Source organism: Bos mutus, chromosome 5, assembly GCF_027580195.1.
Source record: "Bos mutus isolate GX-2022 chromosome 5, NWIPB_WYAK_1.1, whole genome shotgun sequence".
NCBI lineage: Eukaryota > Metazoa > Chordata > Mammalia > Artiodactyla > Bovidae > Bos > Bos mutus.
In genome coordinates, this window is record NC_091621.1 from 92271868 (window position 1) to 92289380 (window position 17513).

Below are 17513 nucleotides of genomic sequence, written 5' to 3' on the forward strand. Positions count from 1 at the left end.
TTTCTTATCTCTCTTTTATTTTTTCTGAGAGAGAAAAAAAAATCTCTTTTCTTTTTTCTTTCTGAGCTGTATGTATGTATGTCTTACAAGAGTAAGACATGATACTTGTAGAATTTAGAACAGGAAAGTAGAAGGAAAGTAGAAGGAAAAAAGAGTTTTGATTGGCCACTCAGACAAAATAATTGAAAAACTTTCACTGTGTTCCTTCTAGACGTTTTTCTCCCCTGAAAATATTGGGTTGGCCAAAAAGTTCATTCAGGGCTTTCCATCTGATGTTATGGAAAAATTCGAATGAATGTTTTAGTCAACCCAATAGTTATCTTTGTTTCTTGATTTTTATGTAGTCTCTGTGTCTTTCATGCTGCTTTTTAAATTAAACAGTACATAAACATTTTCCATATTTATAAAGCTCATAATCATCATTTTTATTTTATTTTTTGTCAACAACAGAAATTTATTTCTCATGGTCCGTGGGCTGGAAGTCTGAAGTCAGGGTCCCAGTGTGGTTGGGTTTTGGAGACAGTGCTGTGGTGGTGCGGCTGGCCAGCTTCTCGTTGTCACCTCAGAAAGACAGCGAGCCAGCTCTCCAGCCTCTTCTGATAACAGCACTATTCCCATTCGTTATAGTCCAACTCTCAAATCTGTCCACGACTACTGAAAAAACCATAGCTCTGACTATACAAACCTTTGTCGGCAAAGCAATGTCTCTGCTTTTTAGTACCTAAGTTGAACCATAGAAAAGGCTGAGCATTGAAGAATTGATGCCTTTGAATTGTGGTGTTGAGAAGACTCTTGAAAGTCCCTTGGACAGCAAGGAGATCAAACCAGTCCATTCTAAAGGAAATCAACCCTGAATATTCATTCAAGGATGCTGAAGCTGAAGCTCTAATACTTTGGCCACCTGATGTAACAGGCTGACTCACTGGAAGAGACCCTGATTCGGGAAAGACTGAGGACAGGAGAAGAGGGTGACATTGAATGAGATGGTTTGATGGCATCGTTGACTCAGTGGACATGAGTTTGAACAAACTCGGAGAGATAGTGAAGGATAGGGAAGCCTGGCATGCTGCAGTCCATGGGGTTATAAAGAGCTGGACACGACCTAGTGATGAACAACAACAATCCCAGTCTTGAGAGCTTCACTCTCAGGATCTTTGAGTGGCTTCACCCAAAGGCCCCATCTCCAAATAAAATCACATTGTGGATTAGATTTTATCATATGAATTTTGTAGGATGCATTCACTCTATAACAGCATCTAAGTAGGTGCTAAGGAAGAATTGTATCCTCTTATAACTGCCTCACATCGCCTGTTAATGAGCTAAGTAGAGAGTGCCCATTATCTGAGAAGGAGCTCACTCTGAGGAGCTCCTCAGAGCTCTGTATGAGGTGGGGTAGCAGAAAAGGGAGAGATGCTTCTGAGATTCTCTGGGTGATGGAGATCAAAGCCTTCACTTTTGGAAGCCGGTCAAAATAGCTGAAGCTGTGACTCTCCAACTTCACTTATGATGATAGTGTAATAAGTTTCTGCTGAAGAGCTACAAGGATTGAAAAAAAAAAGCTGTTTATGGAAAGGGGCCAGACAGACTCCCAGGAAGTTAGGCAATGTGGCTATCAAGCAAGAGTTAAGCATTTTCAACCTCTCTGCTCCACAGGTCAGGTTAAAATGCCAACACCCCTGACTTTAGATTAAATTTCATCTATCCCAAAGGAACCTCAGTCCATAGTTCATCAGGCACTCTATCTATCAGATCTAGTCCTTTAAATCTATTTCTCACTTCCACTGTATAATCATAAGGGATTTGATTTAGGTCATACCTGAATGGTCCAGTGGTTTTCCTTACTTTCTTCAATTTAAGTCTGAATTTGGCAATAAGGAGCTCATGATCTGAGTCACAGTCAGCTCCTGGTCTTGTTTTTGCTGACTGTGTAGAGTTTCTCCATCTTTGGCTGCAAAGAATATAATCAGTCTGATTTCGGTGTTGGCCATCTGGTGATGTCCATGTGTAGAGTCTTCTCTTGTGTTGTTGGAAGAGGGTATTTGCTATGACCAGTGCATTCTCTTGGACCAACCTAGATAGCATATTGAAAAGCAGAGACATTACTTTGCCAACAAAGGTCCGTCTAGTCAAGGCTATGGTTTTTCCGGTGGTCATATATGGATACAAGAGTTGGACTGTGAAGAAAGCTGAGTGCCAAAGAATTGATGCTTTTGAACTGTGGTGTTGGAGAAGACTCTTGAGAGTCCCATGAACTGCAAGGAGATCCAACCAGTCCATTCTAAAGGAGATCAGCCCTGGGTGTTCATTGGAAGGACTGATGCTAAAGCTGAAACTCCAGTACTTTGACCACCTCATGCGAAGAGTTGACTCATTGGAAAAGACTCTGATGCTGGGAGGGATTGGGGGCGGGAGGAAAAGGGGATGACAGAAGATGAGATGGCTGGATGGCATTACTGACTCGATGGACGTGAGTTTAAGTGAACTCCGGGAGATGGTGATGGACAGGGAGGCCTGGCGTGCTGCGATTCATGGGGTCGCAAAGAGTCAGACACGACTGAGCGACTGAACTGAACTGAACTGATCCCAAAGGAAAGATCTTTGAGGTGCATATTAGATATGATAAGATCAGAAGAGCAATGGTCCCTGAATGGCTCACAATTAAACAATCTGGCAGTCAGAAATGCTTTACAAAGGAGAGGAACACTGATAATAAACAGGCCTGAGGGCTCCCTTAGACATGAGGAATCCAATTCTATTTTCCCCTATACAAGCCCTGGAGAAGGAAATGGCAACCCACTCCAGTGTTGTTGCCTGGAGAATTTCATGGACAGAGGAGCCTGGCAGGCTACAGTCTGTGGGATCACAAAGAGTCGGACACTTACTTACCTAACCATGCAGAGCTTTCTTCAAGTGGAGCAACTGAATAGAGCTTCAAGAAAATAAATACTTCTTAGAATGCAGCTTCAATAAACCCCTGAAACTTCACCCTCTTGCCAAAGGTGTCACATGTTTCAATAAGCAGAAAAGTGGAGGTGCCACAATATGCCATCATAGGGAGAGACCTTCAATGCAAATTTTTGGACATGTAAAAGCAGGATGCCAGTTTATTTCTGAATGCAAAGTGTCTGCATCAGAAGACCTTGTCTGGGTGTGTCAGTGTGGTTTCCTTCATTTTTCTCCCTGTAGGTAGACCCATGTAGAAGTCCTGCTTTTGACAGAGGTCAGATTCTCTTCCTCTTCCATGGTGACTGAGGCTGAGATTGTGGGAAAAGGTCATCACAGTTACAGTTCTTCCTGAATAGGAAGGCATGTATTGGGGTCTGTAAATGAGTACTCTTCAAAAGGAGTAGGGGTGTTTGAACTGTGAAGGCTCTATTGACAAATTCTATCTAAGAGAATGAATGGAAATCTGGAAAATTACCTGATTAGCTTGCTGTATCTCAACACCCTGTGTGAGCCCCCATTTTGAGCAAGCTACTCTGCTGGCTTCAGTTAAGACCAGTCTGGCTAAATATCTGCTTTTCCTCAGGGTTCGTTTGGCTGTTTGGATTGAAACACAGGAAAGGCGGTCATGGAACACTTACTTGCCTGCCTTTTTCAAGTGTTGTGAGGACTCGTGGATAAATGTCTTGATAGGCTTGCGTGAAATATCAATGAATCTAAACCTCATCCCTTCTGTGAATTTTCTAGGGAATCTGCATTTCTGAATGGGCCATGATGATTAGGTATCTGGTTTCTGGTCTGGTAGGTGTTCTGTCAATTTAGTGCACATTTTGTTTGATGTACAAGAAGGTAAAATTTGTTCTGGAAAAGTCCAGTCTTACTGATCAGACTCATATCAGCAGATGCATTTTCTAATACTTGACTTTGGTATATTCTCTGGATACATTACCTAAATATCATTTTTAATGATAGTGTTGTTGTTGTTTAGTTGCTAAGTCATATCTGACTCTTTCGTGACCCCATGAACTGTAGCCCACCAGGCTCCTCTGTCCATGGGATTTCCCAGGCAAGAGTACTGGAGTGGGTTGCCATTTCCTACTCCAGGGGATCTTCCTAACCCAGGGGTCAAACACACATCTCCTGCATTGGCAGGCGGATTCTTTACCACTGGGCCACCAGGGAAGCCCAATGGTAGTGTAGAATTATACTAAATATATTTGTTTCACTTCCTGTTAACGGTGTTCTCTTAGCCTAAAATACCCATCCAAAAAATGTTTTCAAATGTTACTCCCATCCTAAAACAGACTTAAGTGCCGTTCCCTCTGTGTTCTGGCAGGATGAACTCATAAACTTGCACCTCTGTACAGGTCTAATTGCATTCTTTATTTGGTTTCTATGTCTGTGCACCTGCATATGCACAAACGTATACAGAATTATAAACTTCTTGATGAAAGTGAAAGAGGAGAGTGAAAAATTTGGCTTAAAACTCAACATTCAGAAAACTAAGATCATGGCATCTGGTCCCATCACTTCGTGGCAAATAGATGGGGAAACAATGGGAACAGAGAGAGACTTTATTTTTTGGACTCCAAAATCACTGCTGATGGTGACTGCAGGCAGGAAATTAAAAGATGCTTGCTCCTTGGAAGAAAATCTATGACCAACCTAGACAGTATATTAAAAAGCAGACATTACTTTGCCAACAAAGGTCCGTCTAGTCAAAGCTATGGTTTTTCCAGTAGTCATATATGGATGTGAGAGTTGGACTATAAAGAAAGCTGAGCACCAAAGAATTGATGCTTTTGAACTGTGGTGTTGGAGAAGACTCTTGAGAGTCCCTTGGACTGCAAGGAGATCCAACCAGTCCATCCTAAAGGAAATCAGTCCTGAATATTCATTGGAAGGACTGATGTTGAAGCTTAAACTCCAATACTCAGGCCACCTGATGCAAAGAACTGACTCTTCGGAAAAGACCCTGATGCTGGGAAAGATTGAAGGCAGGAGGAGAAGGGGACAACAGAGGGTGAGATGGTTGGATGGCACAGCGACTCAATGGACATGAGTTTGAGTAAGCTCTGGGAGTTGGTGATGGACAGGAAAGCCTGGTGTGCTGCAGTCCATGGGGTCACAAAGAGTTGGACATGACTGAGTGACTGGACTGAACTGAACTGAGCTCAGGTACTAAATCTTAACCCTTTTAGACATATTGTCTACCTGGGCTGACTCTTAATAAATATTGTGAAATAATACAGTGTTTTACTCTGCCTAGTAAAAGCTTTTTCACAATTTGTATATTTATAGCAAGTTGGTATTTTTCCTGTAGTGCCAATTAGTCTTTCATTTTTATTGTGTGTCTCAGCATCTTCCAGTAACTTGTCAGTGGTAAGAAGCAGAATTTGGTTTCCATTGTAACAAATTAGCACAAACCTGTGAAACAGCTGCTGCTTATTATTTCAGAAAGCTACTTCCAATTGACAAATCTCATGCCACATAGTGTCTTTTCTTTCAGAAGATAATCAGGTGCATTTTTTTTCCTTTTGTGGAAGAAAAATGATAAAAATGAAGTAATGGTAGGGAGTAGGCCTCCTTGTTTGTGAGGTAGGTACCAAGGGAAATTGCATATTCTTTACTGTGGGAATTTCATCATTCCCAGCAGCCCAAATATGTGAATCTGGAAATCCCAACTTTCCACTCCTTTCAGTCTCTCTTTTGAATGTCTGTGGGTAATGAAATGAAAGGTGATTCATTCTTTCAACAAACCCTAAAAACTGTATGTCTGGCCCTGTGCTAAGACTTGGAGCTAAAACGATGACGTGGTCCTGAAAACTAAAAGCTTCCAGTGTTGGAGCTTACAAGCAGGTAGAGGGTCTCGTAAATCTCCCCCTGCCTCTTTTTTTGTTGATTCCATGGGCTGAACACCATTTGACATCCTAAAGAGCAGGATCCTAATGAAGCAACCAACAACACCAGAAGCAATTAAACTTAAAGTGAAAGCACTTAGTACTGAGAGGGACATAGCATCAATTTTCTGGTGTTCTTGAAAAAAGTGCATAACCTGAATCTAGTCATCAGGGAATAACAGAAAAAGCTAAACTGAGAGACAATCTATACAATACTTGCTAACTACCCTTCAAAAATATCAATAAAGATGAAAGAAAACAAGATGTTTTTTTTTAAAAAAAACTGAGGACAATTAATAGGCACTTTTTTTAACCTAGCATTATTGAGATTCATTCATGCTAAATATATCAGTACTACATTCATTTTTACTACTCTTAGTATTCTATCCAGTGAATAAACAATTTATCCATTTGCTGAAGGAAATTAAAGAGTTTCTAGTTTTCTCATTAATTTTTGTTGTTTAGTTGCAAGCCATGCTGTGAAGGTATTTCTTGTACATGTCTGCTAAGATAGAGGTCCCCCACCTTGGGCTGCACAGCAGGAGGTGGGTGGCAGTTGAATGAGCGAAGTTTCATCTGTATTTACAGCTGCTCCCCATCCCTCGCATTACCACCTGAGCTCTGCCCCCTGTCAGGTCAGGGGCAGCATTAGGTTCTCACAGGGGCGTGAACCTTAACCCTAAAGTCAAGGCAGAATATCCTGAGATTGCTACAAAATAGAAATAAAGAGCACCAGAAATGTAATGTGCTTAAATCATACTGAAATCATCCCCCACCCCTGGTCCATGGAAAACCTGTCTTCCATGAAAACAGTGTCTGGTGTGGAAATAGTTACAGACTGCTGTCATAAGATATATAAGAGTTTCTCCATATACTTAGGAATGAAACACTAAACCGTGTTATTTACATATGTTTCACTTTATTAGTGAAAATAAGATGAATGCAAAAATAGTTTCCAAAGTACTTGTAGCAATTTATTTTCCCACCAACAGAGCTTTCCATTTCTGTTTCCATTGCTCTACATTCTCACTTACACTTGGTATCATTAAACTTTTCATTTGTAGCCATTAGATGGGTATGTAGTATGTCACTGGAGTTTACTTTGGATTTTCCTGATTACTAATGAAATTGAGTATCTTTCCATTTTTGTATTGATAATTGGAATTTCTTTTATGAAGTGCCCATTAAAGTCTTTCCAGTTTTCTGCTGGGTTGTTGTATTGGTCTTTTTCCTATTGATAAAATGGCATTCTTTATACAGTCCACATAGTAACCCTTTATTGTTTATATGTGTAGCAAATATCTTCTGCCATTTTGTGACTTTTAGTTTCCTTCTCTTTATAGTGCCTTTGGATAAATATTAACTTAATTTTAATTCGATTTTTGTCAGTCTTTTCCTTTATTGTTTTTACATTTTACGTTTGGGAAATTCTTTCTACACCAATAGCTTATTCTGTCTCTTTCAGAGTATTCTCTGTTAATTTTGGCCTTTTACATTTAGGTCTTTAATCTAGTTGAATTGAATTTTTATATTTGGTTTGGTTTTTATATTTGGCATAAGGTAAGGGATCTGACTTTATTCTTTTTCATAGAGAAAATAAGTTGGCACAGGGTTATTTATTAAAAAGCTGGACTCATGCTGATTTGAAATTCCGCCTCTGACGTTTAGCAGATGTCCATATTTATGTGTCTGGGCTCTCCATGGTTTTCTTTTGGTCTGTCTATATCTCCACACCAATACCACCCTGTTTTAATAAAAAACGTTTTATAATGCTTGATATATGAGAGGCCCAGTCCTCCCACATTTCCCTTGGCTGTTCATAAGTCATTGCACTACCATATATATTTTATATTCAGCTTTTGAAGTTCCACCAAAAAAAGACAATATTTTAAGAGGAATTATACATCCCTTTTAGGAGAATTGAAATATTTATGATATTGAGGCCTCCCATCCATAAACATGGTGTATTCTTCCGTTTATTTGAATCTTTTTCAATGTTTTAAATAAATTTTTATAATTTTCTCCAGAAGGACCTTATACATTTTTATTAGCTTATACATTTATTCTTGTACATTTGTTCTTTAGGTACTCTATATTTTTTGAAGTTATTGTAAATTATATTTTTTAAGTATCATTTTCTGGTGAATAGAAAGACTGATTTTGTGTACTGACTTTACATACATACAGGCAACCTTGATCCACTCCCTAATTTTAATAATTTATATTATTTTGGGTTTTCTATATTCTCAATCATAGCATTTCCCAATAAGGATATTATTTTTTCTTCCTTTCCAGTTCTTATACTTCAAGTATAGTTTCTTGCCTTATTCCACTGATAGGTCTTCTATTAATAATACAGTGTGGAAAGGTGTTCTTTTGTTGTTGTTTTGTTTAATGTTTTTGTTTCTGATTGTAAAAAGATTTTTTCAATGTTTCTTCATTAGTATTTCTGAAGCTTTTAAAATAATCATATTTTTTCAATGAGCTCTTATTGTGGTAAATTATATTCATAAATTTACTAATATTAAACCAGTATTACATTCCTGGGATACAACTATCTTGGTCATGATGGGTTATTCTTTTTATACATTTCTGAGTTTTTGTTAAGATTTTGTTAAGATTTTTATATATTTGTTCATAGATGAGATTAGGCCTATACTTATCCTATCTTGTACTGCCATTGTCAAATTTTAATATCAAATTTATGTAAACCTTATAAAAAGAGTTGAGGGACAAAGAATTCCTTCTTCTTCTATGAAAATGGAAGTGTTGGTCACTCAGTCATGCCTGATTCTCTGCAACTCCATGGACTGCAACCTTCAGGCTCCTCTGTCCAGGAGATTTCACAGGCAAGAATACTGAAGTGGGTTGCCATTCCACTGAATTGAACTGAACTGAAGAAAAGTCTTGCCATAGGGTTATTAGAGTTTCCAATCTGGAAGAACCTATGTTTAGCTTTTTTGATCTGTACTAATTTGTATTCTAATTCAGTATTTCTAGTGTTATTTTAACAATTTCCTTTCACCTAATTCTTTAGATTTATTTTAGGAATCTTTTCCTGATTTCTTAAAATAAATGATTAGCTCATTAAATTTCAATCTTTTTTTTTTTAAACACTAAGGGTTAAAATTTCCCTCTAAGTCAGTTCAGGTTTAATTGAATTTTAGTCAATTCAGGACTAAAAATGTTCATGTCCTGTGACCTTGTTAACCTATTTCTGGGATACTATCCACAAGAAATAAGTAGATGAAAAAAATTAGCCAGTAGATTAAAAGTTTTATACACATAGATAAAAGCACACTGCATATTTATGATGGTGAAAAAAATAAAAACAAACGTGGATTCCAACAATAGAAGAGTGGTTAAGTAGCTATGACACAGCTGCATGATAGCATATTATGCAGTCATTAGAATCATCTATAAAGAATTTGTGATAACACTGTAAGGTTATTATCATCAGATCAGATCAGATCAGTCATTCAGTCATGTCCAGCTGTTTGCGACCCCATGAATCGCAGCACGCCAGGCCTCCCTGTCCATCACCAGTTCCCGGAGGTTACCCAAACTCATGTCCATCAAGTCGGTGTTGCCATCCAGCCATCTCATCCTCTGTCGTCCCCTTCTCCTCTTGCCCCCAATCCCTCCCAGCATCAGAGTCTTTTCCAATGAGTCAACTCTTTGCATGAGGTGGCCAAAGTACTGGAGTCTCAGCTTTAGCATCATTCCTTCCAAAGAAATACCAGGGCTGATCTCCTTCAGAATGGACTGGTTGGATCTCCTTGCAGTCCAAGGGACTCTCAAGAGTCTTCTCCAACACCACAGTTCAAATGCATCAATTCTTCAGTGCTCAGCCTTCACTATGATTTCAATTACTATAAAAACAACTATAGAAAAAATTCTAAAAGGAAGTCACTCTAAATAGTAACATTAGTTGGTGAAATTTGGATTTCCCCCTTCAATTCCAATTTTTTGTGTTTTCCATATTTCCTGCAATATCCATATATATATTTTTATAATTAGACAGGGAAAATAAAGCTACAGACTAACAATAGATTGTTACCTAGTATTTGGTTGTGTATAATTAGTCTTTCACTCCATATCATTTAATTTTCGGCCGCACTGGGTCTGCATTGCTACCTGTAGGTTTCTCTAGTTGAGGTGAGCAGGAGCTCCTGTCCACTTGCGTGCTGGCTCCTCACTGTGGTGGCTTCTGTTGCAGAGTGCAGGCTCTAGGGCACACGGCATCAGTATTTGTGGCAAGTGGGCTCTGGAGGAGAGGCCCAGCTGTTGTGGCACATGAGCTTAGTTGGGCCACTAAGTTGTGTACACTGTGGCATGTGGCAGGGGATTGCCAACCACTGGACCATCAGAGAAGTCCCCCATTTTATTGTTTACTTGACATTTTAAAACATCCAAGTATAAAGCCATTTAAAATATGTGATATAAATCTCTAAAGTGAAAATTAATGTTTCAAATAGATGCATTATTGCAGTTTATGTCTCACAGGTAAAGTACTGATGGAAGGGAACCAGTGCATTGCTTCCGTGGTTTCCAGTCATCTAAGCCCCTGGACTAAACCAATAGACACTGGATCTTTCAGCCCACGTGTGACAGAGTTGCCAAGGAAACGAAGACGGAGTGATTCAGACCCATCGCAGTAAGTGAATTTGTTCCTGTAACCCCAGGAAATCTTCAACCCTAGGGAAAAAAGAAAAATATTACATTTTAAACAAATTAACACCTTTAGTTTCTTTTTATTTTTTTTAATTGAAGTGTAGTTGATTTATAATTTTGTGTTGGTGTCTGGTGTATAGCTAAGTGATTCAGTTATACATATACATATATATTCTTTTCTATTATGGTTTAATATATGGATGTTAAATACTTGTGCTGACCTGTACAATACGACCTTGTTGTTTATCCATTCTTGGTTGTCTATAATAGTTTGCATCTGCTAGTCCCAAATTCTCAATTCTCGATTGGCAACTGCAAGTCTGTTCTCTATGGCTGTGAGTCTGTTTCTGTTTTGTAGATACGTTCACTTGTGTCATATTTACATTCCACATATAAGTGATATCATGTGGTATTTGTCTTTTTCTTTATGACTTACTTTGCTAGTATGATCATCACTAGGTCCATCCGTGTATCATATCAGCAGGATGCATTATTTCATTCTTTTTTATCCCTGAGTAATATTCTATTGTATGTGTGTATATATATATATATATATATATCTTCTTTAGAAAAAGATTACTTTAAAATTATTGTTTTAAATTACATGGTAATTAAAAATTTGGACAGGGTAGATTACTTAACCACCCGGCTGCTACCTCTGTCATTGACTGATCCAACTCTTACGGTTATTAGCTATCCAAGGAGGTCAACTGGGATCCGAAAGACATAGGAACTTGAGGTTAATTTGCTTAACAGTTAAGATATTTGCCTTTCTAATTGAAATACTTAACCTTGAGGAAAACATCTTGCATGTTTGGCTGAAAATAATCACAACTTGCTTCTTGATTTACTCATGTTACATTTACTCATGTAACAACCAACCCTTGGTTATCTGTGGCAACTTTAATCAATTAAAACTCTTGTTTTCCATGTTTATTAAGCTAAGTAGATAATAAAATCAATGTTGAGAATACTTTCTATCTCCTTGTTCATTTTGTTGCCTAATGCAGCTTGCAGTCTCAAATAGTCTTTAATGATCTCCCCAAACATAGGGTTTTTATAGTGAAAATAATAGGGCAAGATAAATATAACAATCTAGAGCAATTCATTTTAAGCTGGTACTTTCTTTACATGAACGTGAAAGTTAATGACCATTCTCCATCATGAATGACTGGAAAAGTCCTGAGTAGGGGACAAGATGAGGATGTAATGAAATATCCAACTCTTTTTAACTCAGTTCTTCCTAGTACACTTTATAATTTAGCTTTAGTTTCCAAAATGGCAGAATCAGTGTTATTCAAATGTAAGGACCAACACACTTCCCAAGCCACATATAAAATGTATATGAAGATTGTATACATAAAAGTATATAAAGCTTATATACTGTTTTTGATTGTCTGTATTCTCTTAGTCTCTTCCAATAAAGTGGATGATTATAAATAACTACAGTTGACCTTCCTCAACTGTAGTTATAGAAAAGCCTTCCTCAGCGATCAATGCAAAGAAATAGAGGTAAACAATAGAATGGGAAAGACTAGAGATCTCAAGAAAATTAGAGATACCAAGGGAACATTTCATGCAAAGATGGGCTCGATAAAGGACAGAAATGGTATGGACCTAACAGAAGCAGAAGATATTAAGAAGAGGTGGCAAGAATACACAGAAGAACTGTATAAAAAAGATCTTCACAACCAAGATAATCACGATGGTGTGATCACTCACCTAGAGCCAGACATCCTGGAATGTGAAGTCAAGTGGGCCTTAGAAAGCATCATTACGAACAAAGCTAGTGGAGGTGATGGAATTCCAGTTGAGCTATTTCAAATCCTGAAAGATGATGCTGTGAAAGTGCTGCACTCAATATGCCAGCAAATTTGGAAAACTCAGCAGTGGCCACAGGACTAGAAAAGGTCAGTTTTCATTCCAGTCCCAAAGAAAGGCAATGCCAAAGAATGCTCAAACTGCTGCACAATTGCACTCATCTCACACTCTAGTAAAGTAATGCTCAAAATTCTCTGAGCCAGGCTTCAGCAATACGTGAACCATGAACTTCCAGATGTTCAAGCTGGTTTTAGAAAAGGCAGAGGAACCAGAGATCAAATTGCCAACATCTGCTGGATCATAGAAAAAGCAAGAGAGTTCCAGAAAAACATCTATTTCTACTTTATTGACTATGCCAAAGCCTTTGACTGTGTAGATCACAATAAACTGTGGAAAATTCTGAAAGAGATGGGAATACCAGACCACCTGACCTGCCTCTTGAGAAATTTGAATGCAGGTCAGGAAGCAACAGTTAGAACTGGACAGGGAACAACAGACTGGTTCCAAATAGGAAAAGGAGTACATCAAGGCTGTATATTGTCACCCTGTTTATTTAACTTATATGCAGAGTACATCATGAGAAACGCTGGACTGGAAGAAACACAAGCTGGAATCAAGATTGCTGGGAGAAATATCAATAACCTCAGACATGCAGATCACACCACCCTTATGGGAGAAAGTGAAGAGGAACTAAAAAGCCTCTTGATGAAAGTGAAAGTAGAGAGTGAAAAAGTTGGCTTAAAGCTCAACTTACAGAAAACAAAAATCATGGCATCCGGTCCCATCACTTCATGGGAAATAGATGGGGAAACAGTGTCAGACTTTATTATTTTGGGCTCCAAAATCACTGCAGATGGTGATTGCAGCCATGAAATTAAAAGACGCTTACTCCTTGGAAGGAAAGTTATGACCACTCTAGATAGCATATTCAAAAGCAGAGACATTACTTTGCCAGCAAAGATCCATCTAGTCAAGGCTATGGTTTTTCCAGTGGTCATGTATGGATGTGAGAGTTGGACTGTGAAGAAAGCTGAGTGCCAAAGAATTGATGCTTTTGAACTGTGGTGTTGGAGAAGACTCTTGAGAGTCCCTTGGACTGCAAGGAGATCCAACCAGTCCATTCTGAAGGAGATCAGCCCTGGGATTTCTTTGGAAGGAATGATGTTAAAGCTGAAACTCCAGTACTTTGGCCATCTCATGCGAAGAGTTGACTCATTGGAATAGACTCTGATGCTGGGAGGGATTGGGGGCAGGAGGAGAAGGGGATGACAGAGGATGAGATGGCTGCATGGCATCACTGACTCGATGGACATGAGTCTGGGTGAACTCTGGGAGTTGGTGATGGACAGGGAGGCTTGGTGTGCTGCGATTCATGGGGTCGCAAAGAGTCGGACACGACTGAGCGACTAAACTGAACTGAACAGTTGATCAAGTAACAGTCTACGTAGAACTGTTTGCTGTTCTACATCCTTAATTATCAGGTGGTAGTCCCATTCCCAGGTGGCTCTGGGCTTCCCAGGTGGTCCTAGTGGTAAAAGAACCTGCCTGCCAGTGCAGGAGATGTAAGAGATGCAGGTTCGATCCCTGGGTCAGGAAGATCCCCTGGAGAAGGAAATGGCAACCCACTCCAGTATTCTTGGAGCCTCGAGAATCCCATGGACAGAGGGACCGGTGGGCTATGGTCCATAGCATCGCAGAGTCAGATATGACTAGAGAGACTTAGCATGCATACAGTCCTCATTCACTTTGAGCTAGAAATGACTGTTAGTCCTTTTTATTTTCTTCTTTTTTCCTTAGAATCATAAGTACCATTGTTCTTTCTTAATATTTAAATAAGAATATGACTTTCAAGTGGGAACTAGAGTCACACAATAGAACTTGTGTCACGCATGTCCCAAGGGGACATGGTGAGACCTTACAGTGGTTTTGAGAGTGAATGGAAAAATGAGGGCAGTGACAAGGGAAATACTAGAAATATCAGTTCAATATCAGTTCAATTCAGTCACTCAGTTGTGTTTGACTCTTTGCAACTCCATGGACTGCAGCATGCCAGGATTCCCTGTCCATCAGCAATACCGGGAGCTTGCTCAAACTCATGTCCATTGAGTTGGTGATGACATCCAGCCGACTTATCCTCTGTCGTCCCCTTCTCCTCCTACCTTCAATCATTACCAGCATCAAGGTCTTTTCTAATGAGTCAGTTCTTCATATCAAGTGGCCAAAGTATTGGAGTTTCAGCTTCAGCATCAATCCTTCCAATGAATATTCAGGGTGGATTTCCTTTAGGATTGACTGGTTGCATCTCCTGTCCAAGGGACTCTCAAGAGTCTTCTCCAACACCACAGTTCAAAAGCATCAATTCTTTGGTGCTCACCTTTCTTTTGTGGTCCAACTCTCACATCCATGCATGACTACTGGAACAAACCATAGCTTTGACTATATGAACCTTTGTCGGCAAAGTCTCTGCTTTTTAATATAGTCTAAATTTGTCATGGCTTTTCTTCCAAGGAGCAAGCATCTTTTAATTTTATGGCTGCAGTCACCATCTGCATTGATTTTGAAGCCCTAGAAAACATAGTGACAATATACTGACAGATAATGGCTTTCTGGCAGAAGGCAACCCTAAAGATTATTTATTACACACATTTTAGAAAATGAAGCAGCTACAACTCAGAAACATCAAGTATCTCGCCCAACATTATCCAGCTAGTTGAAATGCCTAATTGTCAGTGTAGTGGTTTCCCATTTACACCCTACTTCCTGTGGACAGGGGAGGGTGTTTCTAGCACATGAAGACAGCCATGCTGTCCAATTTTCCAGCATATCTGGTAGGGATGACCCAAGGCCTCTTCCCTTCCAGGTCAGGAATCATGAAAGAAAAAGTGATGGAAAAACTTTCTCAGAATCCCTTTACCTGTCTCCTTTCAACAAGGGTAGAAATGTCAGCATTCAGTTGCAGCAGGTAAGTACTGGACTCTCACATGACATAATTTCTACTTGAAGAGCACATAGAGTGGCAGCAGAAAGTGAGTGTACACCCCCTGATTTGCTCATTATCTATCCCAGAACTTCTCCACTCTGCCCCAATCCTTCTTTCATCTCACCATTTTCCATTCTAATGAAATAAGGGATGTCAAAATGCTTCATGAATTTTACAAAGTACTGATGTGCAGCATCCTTGCCAGAGACTCAGCATGAGGTTGATTTCATTGGTGCAGCCTCCAAACACTGGATATTCTTGAACAGAAGAGAATGTGCGAGAAGTTTCACCCTTTCTGCAGCACCGTTGGATTTGAATGGAGTGCTGCTTCTTTAAAAGGGTCATTGATGAAGATTCCTTGGAATGCAATCATTAAACATTTATTGAGTATCTACAATGTGATGTCTACATTAAACATTTATTGAGTATCTACAACATATCTACTGTGTGCTGCAGTCCATGGGGTCGCAAAGGGTCAGACATGACTGAGCGACTGAATTGAATTGAAGAACGTGATATCCAGTAGACGAGGAGGAAGACATATATAAGGCACAATAAATTTGTACAAATGGGAAAGATACAAAGAATTATTACATATCATGATGATTTCCATAAGAGGGACCCTAGGTATTATGGCAGCAAGGCAAATTGGGTGTTTAGATAATAATGAGATCAGAAGAACAGCTTCCTGGAAATGTTGACAGCAGCTAAGTTTTGAATGAAAAATGGGTATGAGCCATTCAGAGCAGAAGTAGAGAAGGTATTTCAGGCAGTAGGAACCACTCTGCAGAAGCATAGAGTATGAAGCAGCGCACTGCTGATCAGGAAACAAGTAATTGTCACAGTAGACCAGAGGACACACCAGGAGGTGGGTAAGCTGTGAGGCTTGAGGGATAAATTTGGACTAGGTTATGAATGTCTGCTAAAGAAACTAAAAAGTAAAATGAAAGTGTTAGTCGCTAAGTCGTGTCCGACTCTTTGCAACCCCATGGCCTGTAGCCACCAGGCTCCTCTGTCCTTGGCATTCTCCAGGCAAGAATACTGGAGTGGGTTGCCATTCCCTTCTCCAGAGGATCTTCCCGACTGAGGGATTGAAGCGGGGTCTCCTGCATTGCAGGCAGATTCTTTACTGTCTGAGCCATCAGGAAAGCCTGGAAAGTGTCTTAAATGCAATAAGGAAAATGGAGGCATTTTGAGAACTTGATCAGATTACATTTTTAAAACTTTTGTTTACCTTTGTGCTTTTAAAGTGCAAAGGAGAAGAAGGCAATGGCATCCCACTCCAGTACCCTTGCCTGGAAAATCCCATGGATGGAGGAGCCTGGTAGGCTTCAGTCCATGGGGTCGCGAAGAGTCAGACACGACTGAGCGACTTCACTTTTACTTTTCACTTTCATGCATTGAAGAAGGAAATGGCAACCCACTCCAGTGTTCTTGCCTGGAGAATCCCAGGGACGGGGGAGCCTGGTGGGCTACCGTCTATGGGGTTGCACAGAGTCAGACACGACTGAAGTGACTTAGCAGCACTTTCGAAAAAGCTTTTTTATTGTAGTAAAATATATGTAACATAAAATTTGACATTTTAACCATTTTTAAGTGTACAATTCAGTGGCATTAATTACATTCACAATGTTGTACAATCATCACCACTGTCTATTTCTAAAACTTCTCTATCACCCCAGTCGGAAACACTGTACCCATGAAACAGTGGTTCTTCCTTCCTTTCCAGGCCCCTGGTAACCTCTAGCCTACTTTCTAGCTCTGAGAATATGCCTATTCTAGATATGTCATCTAAGTGGAATCATATAGTATTTGTCCTTTTATCTCTGGCTTATTTCACTTAGTGTAGTGTTTTTAAGTTTCACCTTCATTGTAGCGATGTAGCAGAACTTCAGTATTTTTTATGTCTGAATCATATTCCATTGTATGTATATGCCACATCCTATTTATCCATTCATTTGTTGGTGGCATTTGGGTTGTTCCCACTTTTTGGCTGTTGTGAATAATACTGCTGTGAATGTTGGTGCATGAGTATCTGAGTCTCTGCTTTCAATTTGCAGTTCTTTTGATTATATACCTACAAGTCGAATTGCTGGGTCAGGTGGTAATTCTATGTTTAGTGTTTGAGGAACCACCAAACTGTTTTTTCCACAGTACCTTCACCATTTTACATTCCCACCAGAAATGTGTGAGGG

The 17513-nt window shown here is 39.4% G+C and overlaps 1 protein-coding gene across 1 annotated transcript in view; it reads left to right on the top strand.

Moving 5' to 3' along the window:
• BMAL2 (basic helix-loop-helix ARNT like 2) overlaps positions 1–17513 on the top strand; it is a 99889-nt gene that overhangs the window by 22206 nt on the left and 60170 nt on the right. Inside the window, exon 2 of the mRNA XM_070370055.1 lies at positions 10336–10500. Within this exon, the coding sequence (XP_070226156.1) occupies positions 10336–10500 (165 nt within the window). The remainder of the gene's footprint in view (positions 1–10335; positions 10501–17513) is intronic.